General features: G+C 43.3%; 1 protein-coding gene across 2 annotated transcripts; it reads left to right on the top strand.

Annotated features, from left to right (window-relative positions):
- DISP2 (dispatched RND transporter family member 2) lies at positions 1 to 27,914 on the top strand. Of its 2 annotated transcripts, none has more exons than XM_032802522.2 (7): positions 1 to 363; positions 3,603 to 3,632; positions 14,935 to 15,058; positions 16,154 to 16,269; positions 17,184 to 17,278; positions 18,682 to 18,779; positions 21,911 to 27,914. In XM_032802522.2, the coding sequence occupies exons 1-7, from the start codon at positions 80 to 82 to the stop codon at positions 25,334 to 25,336; spliced, it is 4,173 nt and encodes a 1,390-aa protein (XP_032658413.1). In that variant the 5' UTR covers positions 1 to 79; the 3' UTR covers positions 25,337 to 27,914. The 2 variants fall into 2 exon arrangements, with proteins under 2 accessions (XP_032658413.1, XP_074921572.1); XM_075065471.1 differs by having other exon boundaries at positions 17,160 to 17,278.

Below are 27,914 nucleotides of genomic sequence, written 5' to 3'. Positions count from 1 at the left end.
AAGAGTCTGTCCAGTCCATCGGTGCCCTATCACTGCATCTCCCAGCTTGGTGAGAGGTCGTCTGCCTTCCTCCAACCGCATGCTTGGACCTATGTCTGTTCAGTCCAATGGTCAGGTGCCATCCAGCTCCCAGGACTTACATCAACATCACCTGTATTACCATTGCAACCAGCAAGAACCTAGAGACAGCTATGCTTTGCCCCCACTGCCAGGGCATGGAGAGAGGGCCACTTTGTGCTCCCACCATTCCAGTGGGGATTCTTTACCAGCTGCCCACCACGAGACCTCTGAAGGTCAATGGAAACAGTGGTCACATGACCAGCAGCAGTCACGACCAGTGCAGCGCCACATTGTAACAGTAAGGTAAGCCAAAGTCTGTACAGGTCACGGGGGTTACTCACAATTACAGCTGGGCAAAATTTTTCTACTAAAACTTTTTGGCAAAAAAATAAAATTTGGTGACACCAAAATATTTCACAAATTTATATCAATCTCACTGAATTGTTTCAATTGAGGGAAAAACCCCTAAAAATCTGAAAAATCAAAAATGTTTTGTTTGACATTTTCTAAACAAAGCATTTCAATTTTTTTTATTCGAACTGACTTTTTATGTTTAAATTTCCTTTAATTCTATGTAACCAAACAGTTCATTTCAGGTCAAATGAAACATTCAGTTTCAACAACTTTTTTCTTACTTTTGATTTGCTGAAAATTTAAAAATCATATCATTTTTGCATCAACCTGAAACAATTGGTTCCCTAATTTTTCAAGATTGCCAGTGAAACAAAATATCCATTATTCACATAGTTCTGTTCTCAACCTGTCTTAGAGCTTTGGGATGTGCTGGGAAGGGAAAGTGCTGAATTAGAGAGGTGATGGGGATGGGGACGAAGGCTCTGCCAGTTCCTCTTCTGCTTTGGGGCAAAAGACACATGGAGTGAGCAGTGCTTCTTGTGTAGGGCATACAAGCAGTTCCTAGTTCCTTCCCCCTGTGCAACCCACACTTTGATCCTAATAGGACTCATTTGATAAAGCCAGTGCTCTTCAAACTGGGGTCAAGATATCTAATATAGCCATTATCAGGCCCATATTTTGCAGTTCTCATATTTTCTTCTGGTATATTGCAAGAAGTACCCCAACTCCCTTTGGTTGTTAAGTATGTCAGTGAGACGAAGAGTGCATTTCATCCTGTGAGGCTATCATAATGTTGGAGAATCCCAAATAGCTGCCAGGGTTTCCTTTCTGGTAGAAGGAAAATTCCATGTGAACTGGGGTTTCTCTCTTAAAGTATGGTTATAGTCAGAAAAATGATTGTAAAAATGATCTTCTCACTCAACACAGTTGCCCTCTGAGAACTAAACTGGGACGTAAAGCCACTGCCTGGGCTGGTTGTAAGTGGAGGCTGAGGAAAAGCCTAGTGCCAGTGACATTGCTCCTGAGGTAGGCATGTCTCTGGAAGTGCAGTAAGAATGCACAGAGGAGTGGAGTGGCATCTGTTACACCCCTTAACAGGGTGAAGTGTACATTCTCCATCATCCTGCACCGAGCGCTGCCTCTCTCTCCTCCATATGGATTTTTAGGACCACTATTGGCACAAAAGTTCCCAGGCCCTTAAATATCACAGTGACAGGCATCTTAGAAGATCCTCATGGAGGTAGATTAATTAGTGTTGAATCTATCCCTGCATTCTGGTACAAGGTTAAGCACATTCTATCCCTTTATTTTCTTAAGCTATATCTAGCAACAGAAAAAAACCTTTGTTGTCCTCTGTTTGCACAGCTATCACAGAGTGACCAGGATCTTATTTTAGCTCATATACCTTCAACAAAATTATCAGTTAAATTCTTTATAATAGGTGATTCAGCTGGTTTTGCAAAGTGCTTGCAGAGTTTGCAGTGCTGGTAGTTAGAAAAGTAATCATCATCATCACCACCCATAAAACACAGTTGTGATTTGTAATCTGAGCAAATGTGCGATAGATTTATTGAAAGAGAATTACTGTAGAGATCCACAGTGTATCTTCTGACTGTAATCTCAGTTTAAAAAAGAATGTAAACAACGCTCCAAAATCCAGAGAGAGCTAAGGCCGCGTGAAAAACTAAAAGTGATTTATACCAAATGAACGTGTGCCATTAACTACCTTGGAGAGTACAGTACAATGTTTGGGCCCTCGTCATTGGCTTAACAGATACCAGAACTGTTCTGTATTGCAATTCTCCCATCCATCTCACTCTGAAAAAGCTGCCACCATACAACCGCTGGTGGTAAACTCCATCTAAGGCTGAATACTGGCACAAGACTGATAGTCAACAAGTACCGTAAGGGAACATTGAAAAGAACATACAACTGGAAGTCTCTTAAGCAGCATGGACTTGTACATGAGATACACAGGGGTTCTCAAACTTCATTGGATTGCGATCCCCTTCTGACTGCAAAAATTACTAAATGACCCCAGGAGAGGGGACTGAAGCCTGAGTCTACCCAAGGCCCACTGCCCTGGGTGGGGGAAAAGCCAAAGCCCTCTGCCACCCCAGGGAGCCAAAAGTGAAGCCCAAGGGCCTCCGCCCTAGGTCGGGGGGGGGGGGCCTGTAACCTGAGCCCTGCCACCCAGCCCTGGGCAATGGCACTCAGGCTTTGGCTTCAGCCCCAGGACCCAGCAAGTCTAACGCCAGCCCTGGTGACCCCATTAAAACAGGGTCGCAACCCACTTTGGGGTCCTAACCCATAGTTTGAGAACCACTGTGACAGAGAGTTGTTACGCTGGGCAATCCTGAGACTTCCCTGAATGAGAAGGAGGTTAGGCTGCACGCTTAAAGGGGATGAGAGAGGAAAAAAGGTTCTTCAGATTTGAAAGATATACAAAAATGGAGCTTTTGTTAATTGTGCAAGTGGAAAGCTCAGGCTCAAAGGTTTGTTAACAAAAGTGACCTTGGATCCCTCAGAGAAGGCTTGTTTGCTGAACTCCTTAGAACAGTGCAGCTATAAATAACAAATGTTCATCTATGAAGGCATTTGTTTTGTGGCAAATTGTCATGAGCAGTTCCATATCCCTCAAACCATCATCAGCATTAACTGCAGAAAACAGAGCCCAATGCACAAGTGTGTTCCCTGATGGAAAAACCCTATTGTGTTTAATAGAAAATTATACTCCATTTTGAACCATCCTATAGAATTTAATGGAGAATTATATCCATGCTATGGAATGGTTAAAAATCTGTTGAAAATATATAATTTTATATTAAAATCTATAGATTTTAGTGTATAGAGAATATAGAGTAATTTCCATAGAACTAAATTGTTTATGTTCCAATTAAATTCTATAGGATTTTCCCATAAGGGAAAAGATCAGGAGTGGGATTCAAACCTATGTCTCTTCTCGTTGTGTTTCTTTAAAATACCAGTGGGAGAAGAGTCTGTACTAGTCACTAGACTGCCTACCTCAAGATGTATCTAGAGCAGTGCCAGATAGCTTTCATCAACTGGAACTGCACTGTACAGCTTTCTTGTTTTACAGTTCCTGAAAGGGTTAATTTGCTCATTAACAGCACAGCATGCTACTTCAAGTTAAAATAATAAACCAACAACTCTCTTTCTGTCTGCAGACATGACAAAGCTTTCAGGATGCCAAAAAGGTATGTTTAATATCAAATGCTTCCTGTCCTGCTATCCTATTATCATTGCTCTCCTACCCTGCTATTAGGAAACACAGTGTATTATTCCTGGTGACATTCCAGACAGGCGCAGCTTCAGAGGCAAGAGCAGAGCTCCTCATTAAAGGCTTCCCATCTGTCTGAAAAAATCTGTTTCTGTTTGTGTAATAAATTTAACCTGCATTCATGAAGAGCTTCTTTGTCTAGCTAGCTTTCCTCCGAGTGTGCGCTTTCTCTGGTCCAGCCAACAGCTTTATTTGTTTTTCTTGAGTGGTCTAAACCAGCCAGGTCCACTGGCCTGGGAGTCAGGAAACCTGGATTCTATTCCTCACTCAGTCACTGACTTCCCATGCCACCTTAAATCAAGTAATTACACTTCTTTGTGCCTCAGTTTCCATATTTGGAAAATAGGGATAATAATGTTTACCTACCTCGGTGAAATGCTTTGAGATCCATGGATGAAAAGCACAACACAAGTATCATTATTAAATGACTGTAGTGAATTATCCTAGATCCTGCATCTCAGAATTAAACCAAACTGGAAGATCTTCAGACACAAGATTGCTCGATGTGAGGGTAACAGCAATAATAGTCTCGGAGCTTTGCATTTTCCCATAGTATCTAGTGATGGAGATGTGTTTGTCAAGGTTATGTGTAGTGCTTCCTAGTTCTTCATGTATTAATGCACCAGATCCTCTACAATTAAATTTAGATGACTAAAATGTTTAAAAGAGGTCAGGGAGTATAAAGTGCAACTCTATGCTGTGGCAGCGTGGAATCATGTGTATGATGGAAAGGAGATTATGGACAATCTAGACATGCTTCAGGAAAGAAATGTTATATGAGAAAAGATAAATAAAATAATGACTTGTTGCCCTTATCTCCTGCCCTATGTTTCTCATATTTAAATCCAAAGGAATGAGAATACTTAAAGGGATATTGTCAATCCACATAATTATTTTTTAAAATCCCTTTTTTTGTGTAACCATAATAACAAAATATTACAATTCAAGGAATTCTTAATTTTTAGAATTAATAACTTAATGATCAAAGAATAATTGAAAGTATGGCTAATTTACAGTATTTTTCACCTGTTAGTCTTCTTAATATCTTGCCTGGAGAACACTTAGCTCAGAGAATGAAAATATATGCAGGAGGGACCCTTTCTGGCTGCGACAGGGCTGTTACATTTGGGTGTCCAGCACAGCAATGGAATGTAACAATTTTAAAAACTGGTTTTGTTGAAATGAACAAATAAAAAAATCATGAAAACATTTTTGTAATTCCTTTCACAACACTCCATTTAAAAATAAAATTTTGAGGCCTAAAACTAATTAACAACATCCATTTAAGCTGACATCAGCAAGATACAAACTGTTTTAAAAGGTGGTTCTCTACCTCTTAGCGCTTCCAGTTTTTGGTTTCCAAACTGCGTTTATCAGCTAGGTTCTCTAGTGGAGTTGTGTAAGAATCTTTCACCTCTGGAGGTTGAGGGCCTGATGTTTAAAAAGTTAGGCATCAAATTACCCCAGCCCCACACATAAATAGATAACTTAATGTGCAAGTGGCCATTTCTGATCTTTTGCTTGCACAAATACCTGCTTTGTGCATGAAAGCTTAATAACTGTCTAAATTTAAAAAAATCAGGTCATAGGTTCAATTCCAGATTCAGTCACATCAGCTCATTCTTGTCCCTGGTTATGAAAGAGCTACATTATTTGTCGCAATTAACAGTTTTTGGCTCAAGAGACGCATGGGACTGGGCTAACTCAAGTATTACATTTCAGGATTGAAGTGCAGTGGCACAGCTCCTTAGGCTTGTAAGCTGTAAATTCATTCATAAATCTAAAATACATCAGGAGCTGTTTGCTAACAAATAGTCCTTAGACCTTACAAAGGCAGAAATATTTAGAAACAAACCAGATCAGATCAATAGCCCTTGTGGTCCAATATCCTGTCTCCAACAGTAGCTAGTGCCAAATGCTTCTGAAGCCTGGTCTACACTACGTGTTTAAACCGATTTAACGCTGCACCCATCCACACAACGAGGCCCTTTATATCGATATAAAGGGCTCTTTAAACCAGTTTCTGTACTCCTCCCTGACGAGAGTCTGAACTCGGATGCACTGGCCAGGTAGACAGGAAAAGCCCCGCGAACTTTTGAATTTCATTTCCTGTTTGCCCAGTGTGGAGCTCTGATCAGCACGGGTGGCATGCAGTCCCAAATCCAAAAAAGCTCCAGCATGGACCGTACGGGAGATACTGGATCTGATCGCTGTATGGGGAGACAAATCTGTTCTATCAGAGCTCCGTTACAGAAGACGAAATGCCAAAGCATTTGAAAAAAATCTCCAGGCTATGATACAGAGTCCCACAGCACAGTGCTGTGTGACAAGCGTAACGGAAAGCCAAAGAATCAAATGGATGCTCATGGAGGGAGGAGGGGGGTACTGAGGACTCCAGCTATCCACAGTCCCCAGCAGTCTCCGAAAAGTATTTGCATTCTTGGCTGAGCTCCCAATGCCTGTAGGGTCAAACACATTGTCCGGGTGGTTCAGGGTATAGCTCGTCAAATTTACCCCCCCCCTCCCCCCGTGAAAGAAAAGGGAAAAAAATCGTTTCTTGACTTTTTTCAATGTCACCCTATGTCTACTGCATGCTGCTGGTAGACACGGTGCTGCGGCAGTGAACAGCAGTATCCTCTCCCTCCCCTCCCCGGTGGCAGACGGTACAGTGCAATATGACTGATAGCTGTCCTCATCATCATCCCCGTGAGTGCTCCTGGCTGGCCTCAGGTGAGGTCGGCCAGGGGTGCCTGGGTAAAAATAGGAATGACTGTTGGTCATTCCCAGTAGATGGTACAGAACGGCTGGTAACCGTCTTCATCATAGCAACTGGGGCTGAGCTCCATCAGCCCCTCCCTTTCATGTGTAAAGAAAAGATTCTGTACTGCCTGGACTATCATAGCAGCGGGATGCTGGGCTCTCTCCCCCACCATTTAATGTCCTGCCTGGACTATCATAGCAGCTGGAGGCTGCCTCCCCTCATTTTATCTCACTAAAAAGTCAGTGTTTCTTATTCCTGCATTCTTTATTACTTCATCACACAAATGGGGGGACACTGCACACGGTAGCCCAGGAGGGTTGGGGAGAGGGAAGCAACGGGTGGGGTTGTTGCAGGGGCACCCCCTAGAATGGCATGCAGCTCAGTCATCATTTCTGCGGGATCTGACACGGAGCGGCTGTGCTCTCTGGTTCTCTGATACACTGGTTCTCTAGTACACTTGCCCCATATTCTAGGCAGGACTGACTCTATTTTTAGATACCATAAAGGAGGATTGACTCAGGGAGTCATTCCCATTTTTGTCTTTGCACCCCGGCCGACCTCAGCCAGGAGCACCCATGACAGCAGCAGACAGTACAGAACGACTGATAACGTCATCTCATTGCCAATTTACAATGGCATGCAGACGGTACAGAACAACTGGTAACCGTCTCTGCTATCTTGCAAAGGCAAATGAATGCTGCTGTGTAGCGCTGCAGTACCGCGTCTGTCAGCAAGCATCCAGTACACATACGGTGACAGTGAAAAAAAAGCTGAATGGGCTCCATGGTTGCCATGCTATGGCGTCTGCCAGGGCAATCCAGGGAAAAAGGGCGAAATGATTGTCTGCCTGTTGCTTTCACGGAGGAAGGAATGAGTGATGACATTTACCCAGAATCACCCGCGACACTGTTTTTGCACCATCATGTATTGGGATCTCAACCAGAATTCCAATGGGCGGGGAGACTGCGGGAACTATGGGCAACTTTATACAATCTGTTTACAAAATCGGTTTATGAAAATCAGAATAATCACGTAGTGTAGACATACCCTGAGAAAGGTACAGAAACCCCAGGCTAGGTCTACATTAGAAAAGACTTGCCCAATAGACATGCCAAACCCATGAAAAAAATGCAGAAATGGGCGTGGTTGTTGGCTAATTTTTGGCTTGTACAATAAACTCCTCACTTAACGTTGTAGTTATGTTCCTGAAAAATGCAACTTTAAGTGAAATGATGTTAAGCAAATCCAGTCTCCCATAAGATTTAAACATAAAAGCAGGAGGTTAGGTTCAGGACATTTTGTTGGAGGGCAGACTGTACTGTGGTGGGGACAGGGCTGTTCTTAGCCATAGGCAGAACAGGCAGCTGTCTAGGGCACCACTAGGTCTGGGGGCACCGCTCTGCTGAGGAGCCCGGACCAGATGGGAAGCAGTGGAGCATGTAAAGAGCAGGGCTGCTGGGTCCTAGAGAGAGATGAATGTAGCACAGTCTGAGGGAGGGGATTGTCTGCTGGGGTCTCTGGAAAGGGTGGGGGAAGGAACTCACCTGTAAGGTCACCAGATGTTCCGATTTTATAGGGACAGTCCTGATTTTTGGGTCTTTTCTTATATAGGCTCCTTTCACCCCCACTCCATCCCGAATTTTTCACATTTGCTGTCTGGTCACCCTAGGTGAGGGTAATTGGTACCATATATAAGACAAAGCCCCAAATATCAGGACTGGCCCTATAAAAAATCAGGACATCTGGATCTGGTCACTCTAGCTGGGGGAGCACGTCTCTCTCCCCCTGGGCTGGCAGTGATCCATCTCATCGGGAGGCTGCACAGGGCAGGATGAGCTGCTGTGGCTCCATGGCGCCCATCCTGAGATCAGATGCTGTGCTAACTTCACCATGGTCCATTGGGCTGTTGCAGCAGTGGTGCCCCATTGGCATGTGATTGGACCTGAGAGTTTGCTGCTGCTGTTGCCACTCTGCACCCAAGAGGTGGATTTTGGGGTCCTGCAGTTTTCCACCTATCTCCTCCCTATTGCAGCTGTTGGACCAGCAGGCTGCGGGGTTGAGCCAAGCATGAAAGCAGTACTGCGTTGCCATTTAGATTGTCATTTAACAAATTTGTTTTTCCCAAAATGCTTGCTAACAATCCTGAATTCAATTTCAATATTATTTTTTTTAAATCAAATATCTTAGCATAAAAACAGAAAATTAAGTTGTTGACAATTATTTGCCACAAGTTTGGTATGGGGAAGGGAGTGGGCCAGTTTTCATCAGAGAAACAAAAAACAGTGACTGACTTTCCTATACCCTGTTACTGCTAAATAGAGCCCTGCCAACAACTGTAAATATGCTCATCTCCTTACTAGTGTATAGAGCAGGGGTCAACAACCTACGGCACACGTGCCAAAGATGGCACTCGAGCTGATTTTTGATGGCATGCGGTGGTGGGCTGAGTGGCTTCAGCCCGGCCACTGCTCTGGGGTTCTGGCTGCTGCCCATTTGCCATCCCGTTGTCAGGGGCTCCTGCCACCGGCCCCACTCAGCACGCCGCTGCTGGCCTGGGGACCCACAAGGAACCAGGCTGGCAGTGGGCTGAGCAGGCTGGTGGCTGAAACCCCGGCTGAGCCACTCAACCCACTGTCGGCCTGGGGTTCCATTCACTTGTTGGTAGCGGGCTGAGCAGGACTAAATTCAGTTGTGAAATAGGAAAACAAGAGCAACTAATGACAAGTGCAAGAACCTAGAGCAATAGTCCCCCACCATGGCGGTGGACGACATCTGCCGAAATGCAGCTGAAAATTCGGCGGCATTTCAGCAGCAGTGCAATGCATCTGGATGACGCTGCTTATCAGCGGCAAGCAGCGTCATCCAGAGGCGTTGCCGCCGAATTTCAGTGGCATTTGGGCAGATGCTCGTCCACTGCCAGTACGCGGGTGCACTGAGAGGCCCCTGTGGGTACCGTGGCACCCACGTGCACCGCGTTGGGGACCCCTGACCTAGAGAGCCTCCTGAAGCATGGGCGATCGTTTTGATTTAAATGGACTTGAACTGTATGAAGAATTGAGTACACTGTCATCAATGTTGCCACATGCAAAATGATGATGATGGACATTGTACAGTTTACTCATACCAGCAAACTTGTTGACATATATCCTAATATGTACATTGCCACATATTCTACTGACAATTCCTGTAACAGGAGCATCAGGACAATGGAGTTTCTCAAAACTAAAGCTCATTAAAAACAATCTCCGCTCTACAAGGAGTCAGGAACACTTGACTGGTCTTGCTATTCTTGCAATCAAACAAGACATCACTTTGTCTTTGTCATACATGATGACATTATTACTGATTTTGCAGCCAAAAAAAGCCAGAAAGAGATTGTTTTTAATTAAAACCAAATCCTTGTTTCAATACCTCTGCACAGAAATTTCCACTAAAATGTTGACAAATTAAAAAAATTATATTTGCATCATTCTGTAAAATCAGAATTTTTTTCTATAGTGCTACTTCTTTAGTGCTAGTCCATCAGCATTACAGTGTGCTCACTACGTTAAATTGCTGGTTTTTTATAAACATGCATGTGGCAAGTTTTCCAGTTTAGGATCAGTGTTGCTAAGAGCAAAACAGGCACAGGGCACCAGTTTAATAATCCCGCTAGCGGCACCATAAATCCTAAGGACGGCCCTGGGTAGGGAGTTGCCCCTGGAGAACACATTACCCCTGACTGAGGGCTCAGGGCTGGGGTGCAGAGGTCTGGAAGGGAGTTTAGAGTGTGGAGGGCACTCGGGGGGGGTGCAGGATCTGGGAGGGAGTTAGGCAATGGTGCAGGAGGCTGTCATAAACAGATAGCTAAGGGTTAATGTTTCTTTTACCTGTAAAGGGTTAACAAAGGGACCACACACCTGACCAGAGGACCAATCAGGAAACCGGATTTTTCAAAGCTCAGGAGGGAATGTTTGGGTGTGTTCCCCTTTTGGCTGCTCTCTCTGTTTCTCCGTCTGTCTCTCGGCTATGAGAGGGATCTTTCTATCTTCAAGCTTCTAATCTTCAGTTTCCAAGTTGTGAGTACAAAGGTAGAAAAACAATAGGCTTTTTATTGTTTTTTGTATTTACATGTGTGTAGTTTGCTGGAATGTTTTTAATTGTATTTCTTTTTGAATAAGGCTGTTTATTCATATTTTTCGTTTAAGCAATAGCCCTGTGTATTGTCACCTTGATGCAGAGTCGATGGAAAGAAAAAGAAGAGCAAAAATCAAACTGGCAGCCTACAAAAGAGAACAGGCAGCCAAGGATGCCAGCCCACCAAAAAAAAACACATAAACATGATCTCTGCATCAATGGTGACAATAACACAGGGCTATTGGCTTATAAGGAAATAATGAATAAACAGCCTTATTCCAAAAAAGAAATACAATTTAAACATTCCAGCAAACTACACACATGTAAGATACAGCGAATATCAAGATCTAAGCTGGTAATTAAGCTTAGGGGTTCATGCTAGCTTTCTCAGTTTATGAACGCTAAGGTTCAAATTGAGTCAGGAAGCTACGACATGTGGCAGCGAAGTGGGAAAGGTAATGCACCAGAAGCCAGTAGGAGTATTATATTTTTCTTTTCTCTGCTAGGGGCTACTTTTTAGGCAGAGAAAAAGGTTTGGTTTTTAAAAGAGCCAGAGAGAGATATTTTTTTTCTCTGTTTCTCTCCTGCTGCAGTTTGGCTTGCATTTTAAGCAAGGAACCATTACGGTTTTTGCTCAGTTTGGCTTGCATTTTTAACAAGGAGCTATTAAGATGACAAAAGGGTCTTTTGTTAAACAATAGCACTCCCATTGGGAGTCAAGTAACCCCAGCAAAACATACTCAGGTAAATAAAGTGGCTTTTGTTTTGTTGGAATTTACATATCAAAGCTTAGCTAGGAAAACTAAACAAAGGAGCACGGTTGCTGGGCAGACCCCAGGAGCCAACAGAGAGCCAGACAGTTCAGACAATAACCACCAGAGGGCACCCCAACACAAGAAAGCAGGAACGCATGACTACCAAGGATGCCCTGAAACAGGAAAGAGCAAAACTGGATGCAGAGAAACATCAAAGAAGCAGATCACCGGCGACAACTGGGAAACAGAGAAAAAGAGTCAGTGAAAAGGAATGCTATGCCATTGTGTACGCCCTGGAAAAGCTACGCCATACGTTTGGGGACGGCGGTTCCAGCTATAAACTGACCATGCTGCGCTAAGTGGCTTCATACAGCCAAAGGGAACAACAAGAAACTTCTTCATTGGAGTTTAGCTCTCCAAGATTTTGATTTTGAAATTCAACACACATTGAAGGAGCTGCTAACAAAGTAGCTGATGCACTCTCCCATGAGAGTTTCCCCGAATACACTGGTTAAAACTTGTCCTTAAATACGTAGAAGTCTTGTAGTTTACATACTTAGTAGTATATGTAAGGTGCATGTGTTTTATTAATCTGTTTAGTCTTAAGTTCTAGAAAGAAATCACTGCCAGTGAAGTTTCCCACTGTCTGTGATTTGGGGGGCGTGTCATAAACAGATAGCTAAGGGTTAATGTTAACAAAGGGAACCACAAACACCTGACCAGAGGACCAATCAGGAAACCGGATTTTTCAAAGCTCAGGGAGGGAATGTTTTGTGTTCTGTGTCTCTTTTGTCTGTCTCTCAGCTATGAGAGGGATCTTTCTATCTTCAAGCTTCTAATCTTCAGTTTCCAAGTTGTGAGTACAAAGGTAGTAAAAACAATAGGCTTTTTTTTTTTTTTGTATTTACATGTGTGTAGTTTGCTGGAATGTTTAAATTGTATTTCTTTTTGAATAAGGCTGTTTATTCATATATTTTCTTTTAAGCAATAGCCCTGTGTATTGTCACCTTGATGCAGAGATCATGTTTATGTGTTTTTTTTCTTTCTTTTTATATAAAGCTTTCTTTTAAGACCTGTTTGAGTTTTCTCTGGGTAGGCTAAGGAACGAAGGGAAGGGAAATTCTCTTTGTGTTAGATTTACGGAGGGTGAATCTGTGCAGCCTCAGGGGAAGAAGGAGGGGGGGAGGTAAATTGCCCTCTCTGTTTTGCATTCAAGGAGTTTAAGTACAGTATCGCCCAGGATAACCCAGGGAGGGGGAGCTGGGGAGAGATAAAGAGGAGACAAGGGGAGGAGGTTGTTTTCCCTTTGGTGTGAGACTCAGGCCTCTGAGTCTTGGGGTCCCCCAGGGAAGGTTTTGGGGAGACCAGAGTGAGCCAAACACTGGAATTTTTGGCTGGTGGCAGCGATATCAGATCTAAGCTGGTAATTAAGCTTAGAGGGTTCATGCTAGCTTCTCAGTTTATGAACGCTAAGGTTCAAATCTGAGTAGGAAGAGTTAGGTGCAGGAGGGTGCCCAGGGTGGGGGTGCAGATCTGGGAGGAGTTAGAGTCCGGAGGGCACTCAGGGTAGGGTGCAGGATCTGGGAGGGAGTTAGGTGCAGGAGGGCGCTCAGGTGGGGTGCGGGGTCTGAGAGGGAGTTAGGGTGCAGGAGGACACTCAGGGTGGGGGTGCGGGGTCTGTGAGGGAGTTAGGGTGCAGGAGAGTGCTCAGGGTGGGGTGCAGGAGGAGGCTCAGGGCTGGGACAGGCAGGAGGTACAGAGCACTTACCTGGGGCAGCTCCTGTTGGTGCAGGGGGTGTGCAGTTGCTCTGGACAGCGTGGCACCACCCCCATGGCCGCGATTCTGGGTGATGCCCCCCCCCCCCCCCCCAGGCAGGGTCACCTGGAACGCAGGGGCCTTTGGGGCTGCAGGGCCCTAGGCTATGGGGGCTTCAGGGCCCTGGCCTGCAGCTCTAAAACCCCTTTTGAAATGCAGCCCTGCAAGCACGGACCGGAGGACTCAGGAGGAACAGGGGCAGCCAGGCAGCCAGTGGCTGGAAAGAAGGGCACTGTCCCCTTCAAAGCCGGCTGGAGAGAAGCGGCACTTTGAAGGGGGAAGCACCGCTTCTCTCTCCGGTCGCTGGCTGCGCAGTTGCCCCTGCTCCTCCTGAGTCCTCCGGTCTGTGCTCGCAGGGCCGCATTCCGAAAGGGGCTTTAGATCTGCAGGCCAGAGCCCTGGGGGACCCTTAGCCCAGGGCCCTGCAGCCCCTAAAGCCCCTTCATTCCGGGTGGTCCTGCCTGCCGGGGTGGGGGGGTTGAGGCAGCTTCTTTGCTTGCTTGCTCCTTCCCTCCCAGAAAGTCCTAAGCCCCGCGGCAGGGGAAGCGCTGGGAGAAAGGGAGGGGGAGGAGGGTTTAAACGAGTATGTTCCCTAATGGAGCAGCGATGTAACTTCAAAACAACCTTAAGCGGGAGGATAGTAAGTGAGGAGTTACTGTAGCTTGTTGCTTGTTTGGCTTGTAGCTTGTTTGCTTCTTTTTTTTGATCGGCTCCCACCAAGCAGGGGCTAAGGGAGGCAAGTAGGGGCAAGCGGGAGAGAGAGTCTGGTGTGCCTGCTGTGTACCCCTCAGTGCCAGACTGCATGCCGGGGGGGATTTAGTCACATAGAGTGTTGGGGTTCTTAGGGATTGGCTTGTTTTGAAATGGGATTCGCTTGCTTTTTGGCATATTGTGAAAGTCGGGGTGCTTATTTACCGCGTGAAAGTTGGCGACTATGCTTGCCAGTATAGCTATACCAGAAAAATCTCCTAGTGCAGATACAGTTTATACTGGCAAAAGAGTGCTTTTGCTGGCATAACTTGTTCTTTGTCAGTTTATGCTAGTTCTCTCACACAAACATACACACCCTTAACTAACATTACTGTATCAGCAAAAGTTTCTCATCTAGACCTGGCCTGAGAGGTTGCTGTATGTTTTGAAGCATGAGGGTTTATACCCCTTATAAAAATAATTATCTAATGAATGATCTTATTATCCACATACATTTATAATTTTCTTTTGAATCCTAATAAGCTCTTAGCTGCAATAATATCTTGTGGCAGCAGATTCACAAGCTAATTACCTAATTACCTGTGTTTTCTGTTGAGATCCCAAACTTCATGCTGCTCCTTGTCAGTTTCACAATGACTAGACTGTCTGTCAGTAGACAGTTTGGATTGTGCAATGTGAGGGAGGAGAACAAAAGAATAAGAGGGGAAAAACAACCTTCCCAAAGGGATTTTTGCAGTTAAATATATTAAAAGCTACATTTTGCCCAGGGAGGCAAGTGCCTGGTTTTTACTAATTCCAATTGAAAAGACAGGGAAGTGTAGGGATGCAGAATGTAATCACCCAATTTAATGAGAGCTGCATGCAAGCATCCAATTGCAGACAGAATGTGTTCAGTGGAACTCTTACCTCCTGAGCTTTTCGACAAATAAATGCCCAAACCAGGAAGCCCTCATTCTATTAAATATTCTTCTTCTAACGTTGTGCTGGTACCACAGCATGTTTTATGTTAATCTTAGAAATCAGGTTAACAGCAGCATTTGTTTTCGCTTGTTCATTGCAGTTATTCCCAAGTGATTGCTGAGTGGCCGGTAGCTGTCCTTGTGCTCTGTTCGGTGACAGTTCTGGTTTGTACTTTAGCTGGCCTGCTAGTTGGAAATCTGCCAGATTTTTCAGAACCGTTGATGGTAAGTCCTTGCAGATAATATGGGGTAAGCATGTCATCCAAGAATGCAAGGAAAATCAATGGAACAATCAGTTACATTTTTTTCCTGCAGTGTAAAATTATCACATTCCCTACTCCTTTGGAAATGGATGGAGAAGAGAGCAGGCCTATAAATACATGAGGACATTAAAGACACTCTCACATTCCCCCAGAATGCACAACAGTTTATAATATCTACCACTAGATGACAATCTGCTACCCCCTCATTCTCAGAAATATCAGAAAGCCTATTAGGTTACAAGGGGAATCTGCATTCCCTGCTCTTCTTTTGATACGAGAATCACAGAAATTGAAACTGAAAAGAAACCTGCCCGATAAACTAGTCCATCTTTCTCATTCAGTACAGGAGTGTTCACTGCACTGTATTTGCCTGTGCATTGGCCTGTCATAGTTTTAAAGGATTTAGTGAAGTACTTCCATTACTTCCTTTCGGAGACTATTTCACTGTTCATTAAAACATTTTTATACTTATTCAGTCTTACTGTTCCTTTGCTCATTTTTCAACATATTTCTCCTAGTAGTGCCCCTTCAGTATTTCCTAAATAGTTCCTCTCCCTCCTGGGTGTTTACCCTTTTCCTCTACCTAAGAAAAAACATGGAAAAATACCATCCTACTCAGACACGCTCTAGGATAAGATGAAGGACACCTTTCCAGGAGAGAGAGAGAGAAGAAAATCATTCAGGTCAAGGTTCCAGTGTGGACGATAAACTGTGTCGAGTGGGAAGAAAATATATCCTGCTTCTGCAGCTGTTGATTTTGGTTGACCCCCCTTACCTAGAGAGGAAGAGAGAAAGCCTGCTTGGCCTGTTCAGGATGAACTATCTGACTACTGTCCGAAAAGGAAAAGATAAATTATATTTCTGTAGGTTCACATATGGACTATGCCCCCCTTTCTATGAGAAATTCAATTTGTGTGTGCCTCAAAAAATGTGATTAGATTCTAATAATCACAGACACATGCTGTGTCTGACACAAGCTGTGGAGGAGGTGAGCTAAGGAACGTTAAGCCAAAGCACAAGTCTGACAAGTTAATTAAACCCTTTTGCTTGGTTATAGGGATTTGAGCCTCGGGATACTGACATTGGCAGAAAACTCATTGTCTGGAGGAATGTACAAACCCATACAGGCTATCAGAAGACCCTTTCGCCTTCTCCCTACACTGAAAAGAACAGGTATCTGAATTTAGTTCTTTGGGTTTCAGTGCTTGCAATGCCATGATGAAACTGTTTTACTGATGACATGACATCTTAGTTTGGTTGCAGTTGGGTTGTAAAATCAATAAGTAACATTTTCAAACATCCCAAAGTGAATTAGGAGCCTAAATCCCCATTTTCAAAATTGGTTATGTACTTAGGAACCTAAATCCATTGGTTGTCAATGAGACTTAGGCTCCTAAAATCACTTTTCAAAATAGGATTAGGCTTCTAGGGATATGTCTACAGCACAATAAAAAAGCTGCGGCAATGAAATTCAAGTGCCCAGGTCAGCTGGCTCAGCCGTGTAGCGCATTGGCTGTGGGTCTAAAAATTTGCAATGTAGCCATTCGGCCTGAGGCTGGAGCCTGGACTCTGGGACCCTCCCCTCTCACAGAGTCTCAGAGCCTGGGTTCCAGCCCGAGCCTGAATGTCTACACTACAGTTGTATAGCTCTACAGCCCAAGACCTGCAAGCCTGAGTCAGCTGACCCAGGCCACCCACTGCCATGCAATAGGTCTTCCATTGCAGTACAGTCACTTAAATCACTACGGCATTTTTGAAAATTTTACTCAACAGCTTTAAGCTGCTGCAGAGATAATTCAGTGACTCCAAAAGGAGTGATGTGAGATCTAACTTAATCACCCATGACTGCAAATTGATGCAGTCAGACCTGCACAACAATCCAATACTGAACCTCGGGACCCAAACCATGTCCTCATTTTAGGTCAGTGGCTGCTCCAATTGCATTATATCTCATCAAAGCACATTTTCATGGTGTGACAACCCATGGCTAGTCAACCACAAGACTTGTAGAAAGATGTTGAATCCAGCTGTTCCATAGAAGGATAACTGTGATCTCTTGATAGCTATGGTGACGTTGGTATTAACAGAGGGCAGAGGTCTATCCATGGTGAACAAGAAGCAAGAACACGACGGATGGTAGAACAAGACTATGGAAAGGACAGTTTCTTTTGTGGCCCCCCAGGTGAGAGAAATTTTAACATACACCTTCAAAATGTAACCACCAAAAAAGAGGGGACAGTGGGAAACTGCAATAGCACGAAGAGATGTAACATCCGGTACATGTGGAAGTGTTCAGAAAATGCCCAAGAAAGCAGTCAGGCATAATACAATTTTGTGCCCTCTGTGTATTTCATCTAGTGATCTTGCAGCATTTTGCAAACATTAATTTATTAAGCCTCCCCAGTTATCGGTGAGCAAAGCTGACTGAAATTTGGTATGGGTTTTATTGGATTTCATGAAAAATGAATTCTTCCCTTTGTGCCCCCCCCCATCATAGTTGAAGGGTGTGTTTTTTAAAAAAAATTTTTAAAAAATTTTCTTCCAAAATTGAAAATTTTCAAAAATGTTTATATTGAAATAATGAGAAAGTACTCATTTTATCTCTCAGTTTCTTACTTTTCTCTCCTTCTTTTTTCCCAACTGGAACAGTATGTAAAAAGTAAGAAAATGAAAATAACACTTTGCCACAATTATTTTTTTTACAACTTTTCCAGTGGAAAAAAGTAAATAATAAGAGAAAGTGGGGTTTTTTCTCTCACTTCCACAACCTTCCATACACCCTTTTTAAATTAAAGAAATGGAGGAAAATAGTGAGGGCAAGGGGAGGGGGAACTACTCCAAATATTCAAAAGAAAAATCTTAATTTTGTTTTGAAAATTTTGTTTCAAATGTTTTCAGCAGAAGTGAAATTGAAAAACGAAAAAATTCAAATGAAATGAAAGTGTTGATTTTTCTTTTGAAAATTTTTGACTAGAAGAAGAAATAAATCTGAGTCTGTTCTGTTGGTGGGGGCATTAGTATTCCATTTTACAGATGGATGGGGAAATTGAGCACAGAGGTTAAGTGACTTGCCAGAAATAACACATGTGAGTGGACTTATGGGAATAGCACCTAGATATTATAGTTCCCAATCCCCTGCTTTAAGTCATCCTCTTAAGTAAATGGTTCAACCACTGGAGAAACCACCAGTTTCTCAGGGCCTCAGCCCCTCCCTTCCTCCCTCCCCACGACCGACTGTACAGACTTTTGTCAGGAGGTAACAGAAATGGCCTGAACCAGATCCACAATAGTTTTGCTGTAGAGAAATGAAATTCACAAGTGAAAATTATGAGAGAACCCCATGTCCCCCCTTTCATGACCCTGACACATGTGGAAAGCATGATGGGACAGAGGTCACATGAGGCAATTTGCACACTTTATAGCCCTATCATTCATCAAGATCCATAAGCTCTGTTGCTCCATTTCAGCTGATAGAATCATCAGTAGTAGACGTACACACAGCATTACGCTTTCATAATAGACTAATTTTTTCAAACAGTGTGGCTGATTCCTCCTCGGTTACCTAACTACATTTCTGGTTTTTAGGAAAGATTTATTCTCAGCTGGTGTTTATGTCCACAACTGCTGGGAGCTTGTGGAACTTGCAAGCGATTCAGTCCATGTGTCAAATTGAACAGGATAAGGTTAGTAATATCATGGGGAATGTATACACATGCAATCTCATTTCAATTTACTGGTTTAATCATTAACTAAAAGTTAGCAGGAAAAAAATCATATGAGAGATATAGTATCTTTCATCCTGGAGAATCCCAGTGGGTTTTACAGGCTTATAAATAAAAGAATAACTTTACCTACCACTGAAATGCAGCTGCCTCTGGGCTGAAGAGTCATAGCTGTTTTATAGTACACAACAGCTTGGGCAAGAAACTGATGATAGTATATCGAACTGAAACTATAGAATTCAGGGTGGTTAATGTAATTACCAAAAGAGGAATTTGGCCCATATACTGAGCCTAAAACCCCACACACTACAGTGAGGAAGGCCATATAAATAGAAAGATTAGATTGGATTAGATTATGATAGTTTTGTGAAAAGCACCATGGAATCTTTAATAAACATAAGTGATCATATTCACTGGAAGTTGGCATCTCTAACAGCACAACATCCTCTCTAAATTAGAGGTGCCAAGTAAGTAGATGGAGATAGATCAGCAATATGGACTTCTACCCAGAGAGGACTGCACTGGTTGTGACTAGACGTAATCTTCTAAATAGCCAATAATATTTTACATCCAAGGCTGGTAAGAATGGCTCCGTGGTCTCTTGAATGCTCCTTGCTACAGTAGTAGAAAGACATAGCAGAGGACAGGACAGTGAGTGGAAGACTGGAGTATTAATTAGGGCTAGTTTATCAGTGATAGTAAGAAATACCAATAGCTAGTGTGCCTGAAGAGTTAAAATTGGAAGGGCTATGAAAGCCTTACAAAGAAAAAGATGTTTGAATGTATCCTCTGTGCAAGTGCCAGGCAAAAGGGCCCCTGAGAAGGAAGGGAATAGTATTTGCCCTATGCAAGTAACAGGGAAACAGTGTTAAGCATTGATTGGATCAGAGGTGGGCAAACTACAGCATGCAGCCCACATCCGCCCTGCGGGACCGTCCTGCCTGGCCCCCGAGCTCCTGGCCCAGGAGGCTCGCCCCCCGACCCCTCCCCTGCAGCCTCAGCTTGCTCACTGCGCCACCAGCGTAATGATCTGGGTGGCAGGGCTGCGAGCTCCTGGAGCAGCACAGCTGCAGAGCCCAGCCTGACTCGGTCTCTGTGCTGCATGGTGGTGGTGGCGGCGTGGCCAGGCTCCAGCTGGGCGGCGCAGCTGTAGCACTGCCAGCCACCAGTGCTCCAGGCAGCGCGGTAAGGGGGCAGAGAGCAGGGGGCAGTGTTGGATAGAGGGCAGGGGAGTTCAGGGTGGTGGTCAGGGGGCAGGGGTCTGAATAGGGGTTGGGGCAGTCGGGGGGGAACATGGGGTTGAATGGGGGCAGGAGTCCCGGGGGGCAGTCAGGAAGGACGGTGGTTGGATAGGGGCAGCAAGGGGTAGTCAGGGGCAGGGGTCCTGGGGGCAGTCAGGGGACAGGGAGAAGGGGTGGTTGGATGAGGCAGGGGTCCTGGAAGGGGGGCATCAGGAATGAGAGGAGGGGTTGGATGGGGCGGCGGGGGTCCGGGGGTGGTCAGGGAACAGGGGAGATTGGATGGGGGAGGAGTCCTAGGGGGGCAGATAGGAGGTGGGGGCCGGACCACGACCCCCTCTCCTAACTGGCCCTCCATACAATTTACTAAACCTGATGCGGTCCTCAGGCCAAAAAGTTTGTCCACCCCTGGATTAGATCATGGTGGAAGAGAGTCTGTAGCACCTGTTATCCGCACAAAATTCTCTGTTACACACTCTAGGGGCACCTACTCTTACCCTATTCCTAGGGCTCAGGTGTAACCCTGTTAATTTGGGCACCCATCCTTACCCTTCCTTTGGCTCAGGGCGTAACCTGATACTCAGCGGGTTTGCGGGGTCTTTTACCAATGAAAAAGCTTTACACAGTAATATCCTACTTAACTTCTATTTCTTAACAATTTACCCTCCCCCCCCCAATGCATATGCTAAACATACAAGGCTCACCACTCCCAGTCCCAATAAGGCAGATGAACTTTTCTTGATGGCCAGTCAGGATCAGGTCTTCCGGGGGACTCCAGTTTCTGCACGGTGTCATTAACAGAGTGTTGAGGTCTGGCAGCTCTGATCTTGGGCCTGTGTGCTGGAGTTGGCTTCCAAGAACTTCCTTTTGAACCCTAGTTTATATAGTGAAACTTCAGTCTTTCTTAGCTATACCTTAACCAATCATTTTACTAACATTTTACTAACCAATCCTAACATATTGTAACAAAATTCTCTAACCAATCATTCATACCCCACCACCTTAACTGATTTACATCTTGCAAATTTAATTATGGAACAGAGAATCAATCAAAGAACCAGAGATCATACAGATAAACACTAGAGAAGTGGGGACTATAAAGACAAAACTATAAAGAAATCAGGATTACACAACCACAACTATTGATAAGTGATTTCTTGCCAGACAGAATGCTATCAAACTAAGTTTTCTTTAACCATCATAAGATCTGTTTCTTTATCTAGCGATGGTGGGTGCTATTAGGACAGGATCGCCTTCTTAACAGCCTTATATTACATTGTTTTAATGTAATTTAGATGGAATGGGAGGATGTGATTTCCTGTTTCTTAGCTAATGGCTGCGGCTCTCCTAATATGGCTGCAGACAAAGTCTTACAATATGGCTACAGGAAAAGGCCTTCTCCTTACAGCATTATGCCTCCTGCTTATGTCCTTCACAGGGTGTCACTGCGGTGCAAAAAAAAAAAAAAAAGCTTAAGAGAAAAAGGATAAAGGGTGTAAAAATTCCCAGCTTAGTGGTCCTAATGCAGAGAATTAATGTAAATTGAGGAAAGCTGCTGTCACTAGTAGTAGGACAATGAATTGAGGAAGGGTCTCAATTCCTAAATCTGTGCAAAAAATACGTAACAGAGGCTATTAATTTAGTTTTGGAAAAAGTGCTGCCCAAACATCTTGTTTCAATGGCTACAATATATTCTATTTTGACAACAAAAGATTGGGGAGTCAGGGTTTATAAACATGGGGAGGACAGAATAATGCTTGTGAGAATTTAAACACTCTGCTGTATAAAGGCAGTGGGGTAAAAAGTTTTATAGAGAGAGTCTAATCTGATGTTCTCCTATTGGCTGTTTTTCAGATCCGCTCACATGCTCATTTTGGGAATCTCTGTCAACGTACTGAAGGCAATGAATGCTGCCCAAGCTGGTCTCTGGGTAACTATATTGCTGTCTTTCACAACAGATCTTCTTGTTTGGAGATAACTCAAGCAGATGTCTCCCACACCCTGACACTCCTCCGTTCCTGTGCCCCAGACTATCACAAAGGCATCCTGATTCCTTCTTGCATAGGTCCCAGGACTGGAAGAGAGAAACACTCTCAGTGTGCCAAAGTACCAGAAAAATGTACCCGGTTCAGTGGTATTTACCAGCTTCTTCACTTCTTGGTTGACAGAGACTTTCTTAGTCTTCAGACAATGGAATATCAAGTGCCATCGCTGAAATACAGCCTGCTGTTTTTGCCTACAAAAAAAGGAGCATCTATGATGGAAATCTACCTGGACAACCTTGAGTCATGGGACCTGTTTGATAACTACACATTAATCACTGGAATGGACCTAGGTCTTAAACAGAAACTATTCCAGCACTATCTTTTACTGGATACAATGTATCCAGTTCTGGCAATATTAGCCATGTTTCTATGTATGACTTTTTATTTACGCTCAATCTTTATTACTTCTATGGTTCTTATGATTGTTGTCAGTTCTTTGATGATCTCCTTCTTCTTGTATAAGGTGGCCTTCAGATTCACCTATTTCCCTTTTGTAAACCTGACAGCAGTTGTCATTCTCAGTAGCATTTGCGCCAATCACACCTTTGTGTTTTTTGATCTCTGGAGCCTCAGCAAGAGCCAGAATCCTTCTGCAGGCCTCCTGCAGTGGATGAGCCAAACCATGCACCACTTTGGGTATCTCATGTTGGCATCTTCCTTTACAACAGGTGCAGCTTTCTTTGCCAGCTACATGAGCAATATAATTGCCATCTGCTGTTTTGCCATCTACATGGGCACCTGTGTATTGGTGAATTTAGTATTCATGGTAACTTGGCTTCCATCTTCTGTTGTGTTGTATGAACGCTACATAGCAACAAACTGCATTTATAAACCGGAGGACTACTGGAACTATAGTGGGCATAAAAGAGTTATTTTCTCTCTCTATCATATACTCAGGGGTCTCCAGAATACTTTGTGTGAAACCTCCAAGCTGTTATTTGAGGAGATTCTTCCATGTGGTGTTATAAAGTTTCGTTACATTTGGATCTGCTGGTTTACAGCCTTGGCAATAGGCGGTGCCTACATTTCCTGTTTTAATCCTAAACTAAAACTCCCCAGTTCAGAGATGTCATCTGTCCAGATGTTTAGGTTAAGCCATCCCTTTGAAAGATATGATGCAGAATACTGTCACCAGTTCATGTTTGAGAGGCTGGAACATGGAGAAGGACAACGCATGCCCATCACTATAGTCTGGGGAATACTGCCTGTGGACAACGGGGATCATTTCAATCCTAAAAGCAATGGCACACTGGTGAAAGATACCACATTTACAATCCAAAATCCTGAAGCTCAAAACTGGCTCTTGGAATTCTGCCAAAAAGTGAAGAATCAAACTTTCTACTATTCTGATTTGGAGCAGAAATCTACAGTTTGTTTCATGGAGGAGTTTCACACGTGGATGGACAGTCGCCAGTGCTCCCAGCAAGATCACAGCTTCAATCTTTGCTGTAACCACTTCCCCTTCCCCTATGGAAGTGAAGTCTTCCTGCACTGCATCAAAATGATGATCATGGAACAAGGCAGAGATGGAGCTGAAACCTATGATTTGGGTCTTAGATTTGATGGAGAGGGAAACCTAGTTGCCTTGGTGCTACAGTTTCAAACTGTTTATCACTACAGCTTCAACTACAGCAAAACCAAACAATTCTACAATGAAATTGGCCGCTGGATAACAGAGGAAATGAAGAGTGCTCCCATGGGGCTTCAGAATGGATGGTACACCAGTAAACTAGAGCTATATAATCTCCAGCACAGTCTTAGCACAGAGACAATGGTGGTCATAGGGCTATCCATAACCATCTCTTTTGTGGTGCTGCTGCTCACCACCTGGAATGTCATTCTTAGCATATTCTCTGTTACAGCTATCACAGGCACTGTCCTGGTAACTGTTGGACTTTTGGTGCTGTTGGAATGGCAGCTCAATGCAGTAGAGTCTCTCTTCATTTCAGCAGCAGTAGGCCTCTCCACTGACTTTACAGTGAACTACTGTATTTCCTACCACTTGTGCCCGCATTCTGATCGCCTGAGCCGAGTGGCCTTCTCTCTGAAGCAGATGAGCTGTGCCACTGCTATGGTGGCATCTGCTCTGTTTTCTGCAGGTATCATCATGCTGCCTGCCACAGTGCTGGCATACCGGAAGCTGGGGATATTCATAATGATGATCAAATGTATCAGCTGTGGATTTGCCAGCTTCTTTTTTCAGTCTCTATGCTGCTTCTTTGGCCCAGAGAAGAACTGTGGTCAGATCCTTTGGCCTTGCACCTATGCCTTGAAGGACTATTCTGATGACTCCAGGCCAAATGGAAGCTTTAACTGTGGGGGAGAAGAGAAGCAGAACAGATTACGGAAGGTGCAAGAGTCTAACACTGCAAATGAACAGTATGAGCTCCAGCCCTTGGCCAGAAAACTTAGTGACAGTTTTGACAACAGCACTTCCACAAGCAAATTGTCTAATCGGCCTTCTGTCCTGTCTGAAGACATACAGCTCCAAGACAGCAGGTGTCCCAGAATAGGAATCCATCCTTCTCTTGAAACAGACAGACAGAATCTGCAGGAGACTCTAATGGACCACCATGTAAATCTTTGTCAGTGTCCCGCCTTGCAAACATCTTCTCCTTACAAACATAGCAGCACAGGAGTAGAAGCAGAAATTCATAGAGAGAGACTCTGCAGAGATTGTAGATGTCAAAAGTATGGTCCAAAAGCTTGGGGTGGGTACATGCTGGACTATCTTTATTCAGCCAGCATGAAAGATGAAGGACAGTTAAATAACTCTCAGTGTTCTAGAGACACTGCTCAACAACAATCAGATTATACCTCAGAAAATAGTAATCTCCCTGAAGCTGAAATTTACAAATTTCACAGAGGCCTTTGTTCTCATAGCAGTTCTTTCAATGTGCTCAGTGTCTCCAGTGAGATCTCGCTGAGTGATTTTGAGCAGAGCATAAAACTCTCTGAGTCAGCCAGTTCTTGCCCCAATGTCTTAGATGTGTCTGATTCCTGCTGTGCAGAAGAGAGAGGTCAGCTGAATGGGAAGAGAGACACCCTGAGGTTGGACCTGAGAGAGACTGTCTTTGACGTATCTATACCAGCATCCCAGAAAAACAGCTCTTCTTGGAAAAACCGACTGGGATTAGGGAGTGAAGGTCCAGTTGTTTTACCAAACAGCCAACCAGACATGCCTGATGTTTGGATCAAACGATCCAGTGCACAAAATTCTGGTTACAGCAGCTGAAATCTCCAAGAAAGCAAAACTCAATTACAGAAGAAAACAGGAAATAAACCTCCTATTTACACTGTAAGTACCAAATCTTTCCTCCCTTCCCTTTTTTAGCTAGGAATATTTCCAGATATTTCAGCCGCAGACATGCCTACATTTTCATTGAGTCAGCAAATCTGATATTAAAAAAATGAGGATTAGAGATGAATTTTAATGCAGTAAAAAAATCTTTGACTGTCCAGCAGCCTGTGCCATATTCACAATTGTACTGTTTGATATTCTCTACAGTGATTAGATTTTGTTTTCCTGCTAAGTACAAGAAAGAAGGGGATAATGATTAAAGAGGTGACTCACTCTGAATGTTTAAAGAAATAAATCCCATGTACAAAAATATCTATAATTCTTAATCATTGGAATCTGACTAACGGCTGGAGAAAGAACTGTTTCCTGTTGAAGCATATCTGTTTCTACTAGCAGTCCAAAGGAATTGTATCCAGATATTTGTTTAAATCTGTCCAGTGAGTGTTTTTCAACTGGTATGGTCTGTTCCTCTTCAACGAGAACACTATATAGTCCATCCCCAAATATCTTTCAGATCAGGATTTCAGCTGGTTTTGCTGGAGGAAACTCCTTCTGACACTGCTTCAGTGTGGGGTTTTCCTTGGCAGAAAGCCATCTCCTTGTCCTCTGTGACTTGGGCAGCTTGTGTTTCATATTCATAGCTAGTTTCTATCCCAGGCAAAAATGTAAAAATATTTTTAAAGTTGACATATCTACTGAATCTTGAATTTTATTTTTTTCTTTACCAGAAAAAAAACAAAAACCAAAACATTGTCTTTATCTGTTACAATAAGAAAAAGCTTTCTCTCTAAAAGTTATCATAAAAATAAATATTTATGACAAACTTTCCTGAACACCGTGATATCTTGTGCCTTTGCTATGAATATTGTGATTCATTTTCTTTATGTTGTACATGCCTAATGTGTTTTCCTATGGCATCGGCAAGAGGAAATTTGCACCTCTGAGCTTCCATCCATCAACATGCACACTGTAACTATCTATTCATTCATATTAGCTATCTGGGAAACTCACCAAGGTTGGCTGGTGCAGGTTAGCAAGAGCTAAGAAATTCAAAATAGCAAGAAATCCAAGTTGGAACACTGGACCTTCTGGTTTGTATTTAATATGGTTCAGTTTTCCAATTTGATTTTATGTTTGCCTATATCCCATATGGATGGCACCTACAACTTGCATTTCAGCTCTACAGTAATAAATACAAAAAGTGACTTGAGAATACAGGGTGACTTTGTTCTTCTGTAAATTGGGACCTGATATTCATTGTTTGCAATGATTTGTAGCCCACATCTGAAAATGATGTCAGCAAATATGATCTAAGCATTCCAGAAAGTCAATGAGAGATTTTATAAATATCCTTTTTTAGTTTGTTTTTTGCTCATATCATTGTGCAAGTGGGACAAGTGTGTGCGGGGAAAGGAGGGGAGGAGGAGGAGGAGAAAGGAGAATCATCTGATTGAAATATAAAATGAAAGCCTAGTTCTGCAAGCTGATCTAAACTAGAGGATTTACTCCTGCACAAATCAGCTCACATAATTGGGTCATTGGGATTATGTAAAAACTTATTGTTTAGCAGTATCTACTAGTGCACAATTACAGAGCAATAAAGTTAATAACTAAATGTAATATTTCAAATGACCCAGCAACAGTTCTGTGAGACCTCCTTGTGAGAAAGCTCTCTTATAATTGTAACAAAAGCCTGATTAAACTAGTGGCAGCAAGGCTGGTCTTGGCTCAGTGGTGGGAAAATCAATATCTCTGTGTTTTATCTCAGGCAGTGATCCTGCAAAGACTTAACAGTACATACTTAACTTTAAAAACGTAACTCATTCTAATGGTATCCCAGAGTATGTGATATCCTTGAATAGAAAAGCTTATCTATCCGATTTGGGTAAAAGAAGGAAGACAAACAAGATATTTAGACATATGGAAATGCCTTGGATTACATATTCAGAAAAATAAAAAATAGCAGCAAAAGCTAAAACTATTCACCCTTCTTCAAATATTGAGGACAAGCTCCGAGTTCCAAAGGGCTTGTAAGTCTCTTAAAAGGCAAATAAGCTAAAGGATGTTTGGGGGGAAAAAATTGGCTAACTTGTTAAAAAAGAGGGAGAGAGAAAATATGAAACGTCTGAAAAATCTGATCAAGTTCTCATTTTTAAGTAGGGAGTTTTCAAAAATACAGTTATATGTCTGTGACCTCTAAGCACACTTTTTTAAGGGCAACCAACAACCACAATGCAATTTTGGGTGTGTTACGTTTCCATTACAAACCATATTTTTTAGGATTTTAGAAGTATTAGAGTCCATAAAATGTGCTTCAGTCTTAACTGGTCAAATTCATGCCTGTATATTCATACCTGACTAGTGTACCATTATTTCCCACTATTTGGGGACTGTGCATATTACTGTACCTGCTGAAATAATTTTCAAATAAATCGTTAAAAAACAGATGGCCACTGTTGTCACATATGGGAAATACTTGCGGCACTGGTACCTTTTAAGGGTCTTTCCCCCA

The sequence above is a fragment of the Chelonoidis abingdonii genome, chromosome 4 (assembly GCF_003597395.2).
Source record: "Chelonoidis abingdonii isolate Lonesome George chromosome 4, CheloAbing_2.0, whole genome shotgun sequence".
In the NCBI taxonomy this organism is placed as follows: Eukaryota; Metazoa; Chordata; order Testudines; family Testudinidae; genus Chelonoidis; species Chelonoidis abingdonii.
The sequence above is the reverse complement of the archived record's forward strand: the minus strand, read 5'-3'. Positions and strand labels throughout refer to the sequence as shown.

What these genes read in the sequence shown, in the direction of transcription:
- DISP2 (XM_075065471.1), top strand. Translation starts at nt 80, where the DNA reads ATGCTTGGACCTATGTCTGTTCAGTCCAATGGTCAGGTGCCATCCAGC. An exon ending in ATTTTTCAGAACCGTTGATG is followed by an intron (nt 15,059 to 16,153) that starts GTAAGTCCTTGC and finishes GCTTGGTTATAG; the next exon opens with GGATTTGAGCCTCGGGATAC. An exon ending in TTTCTTTTGTGGCCCCCCAG is followed by an intron (nt 17,279 to 18,681) that starts GTGAGAGAAATT and finishes TCTGGTTTTTAG; the next exon opens with GAAAGATTTATTCTCAGCTG.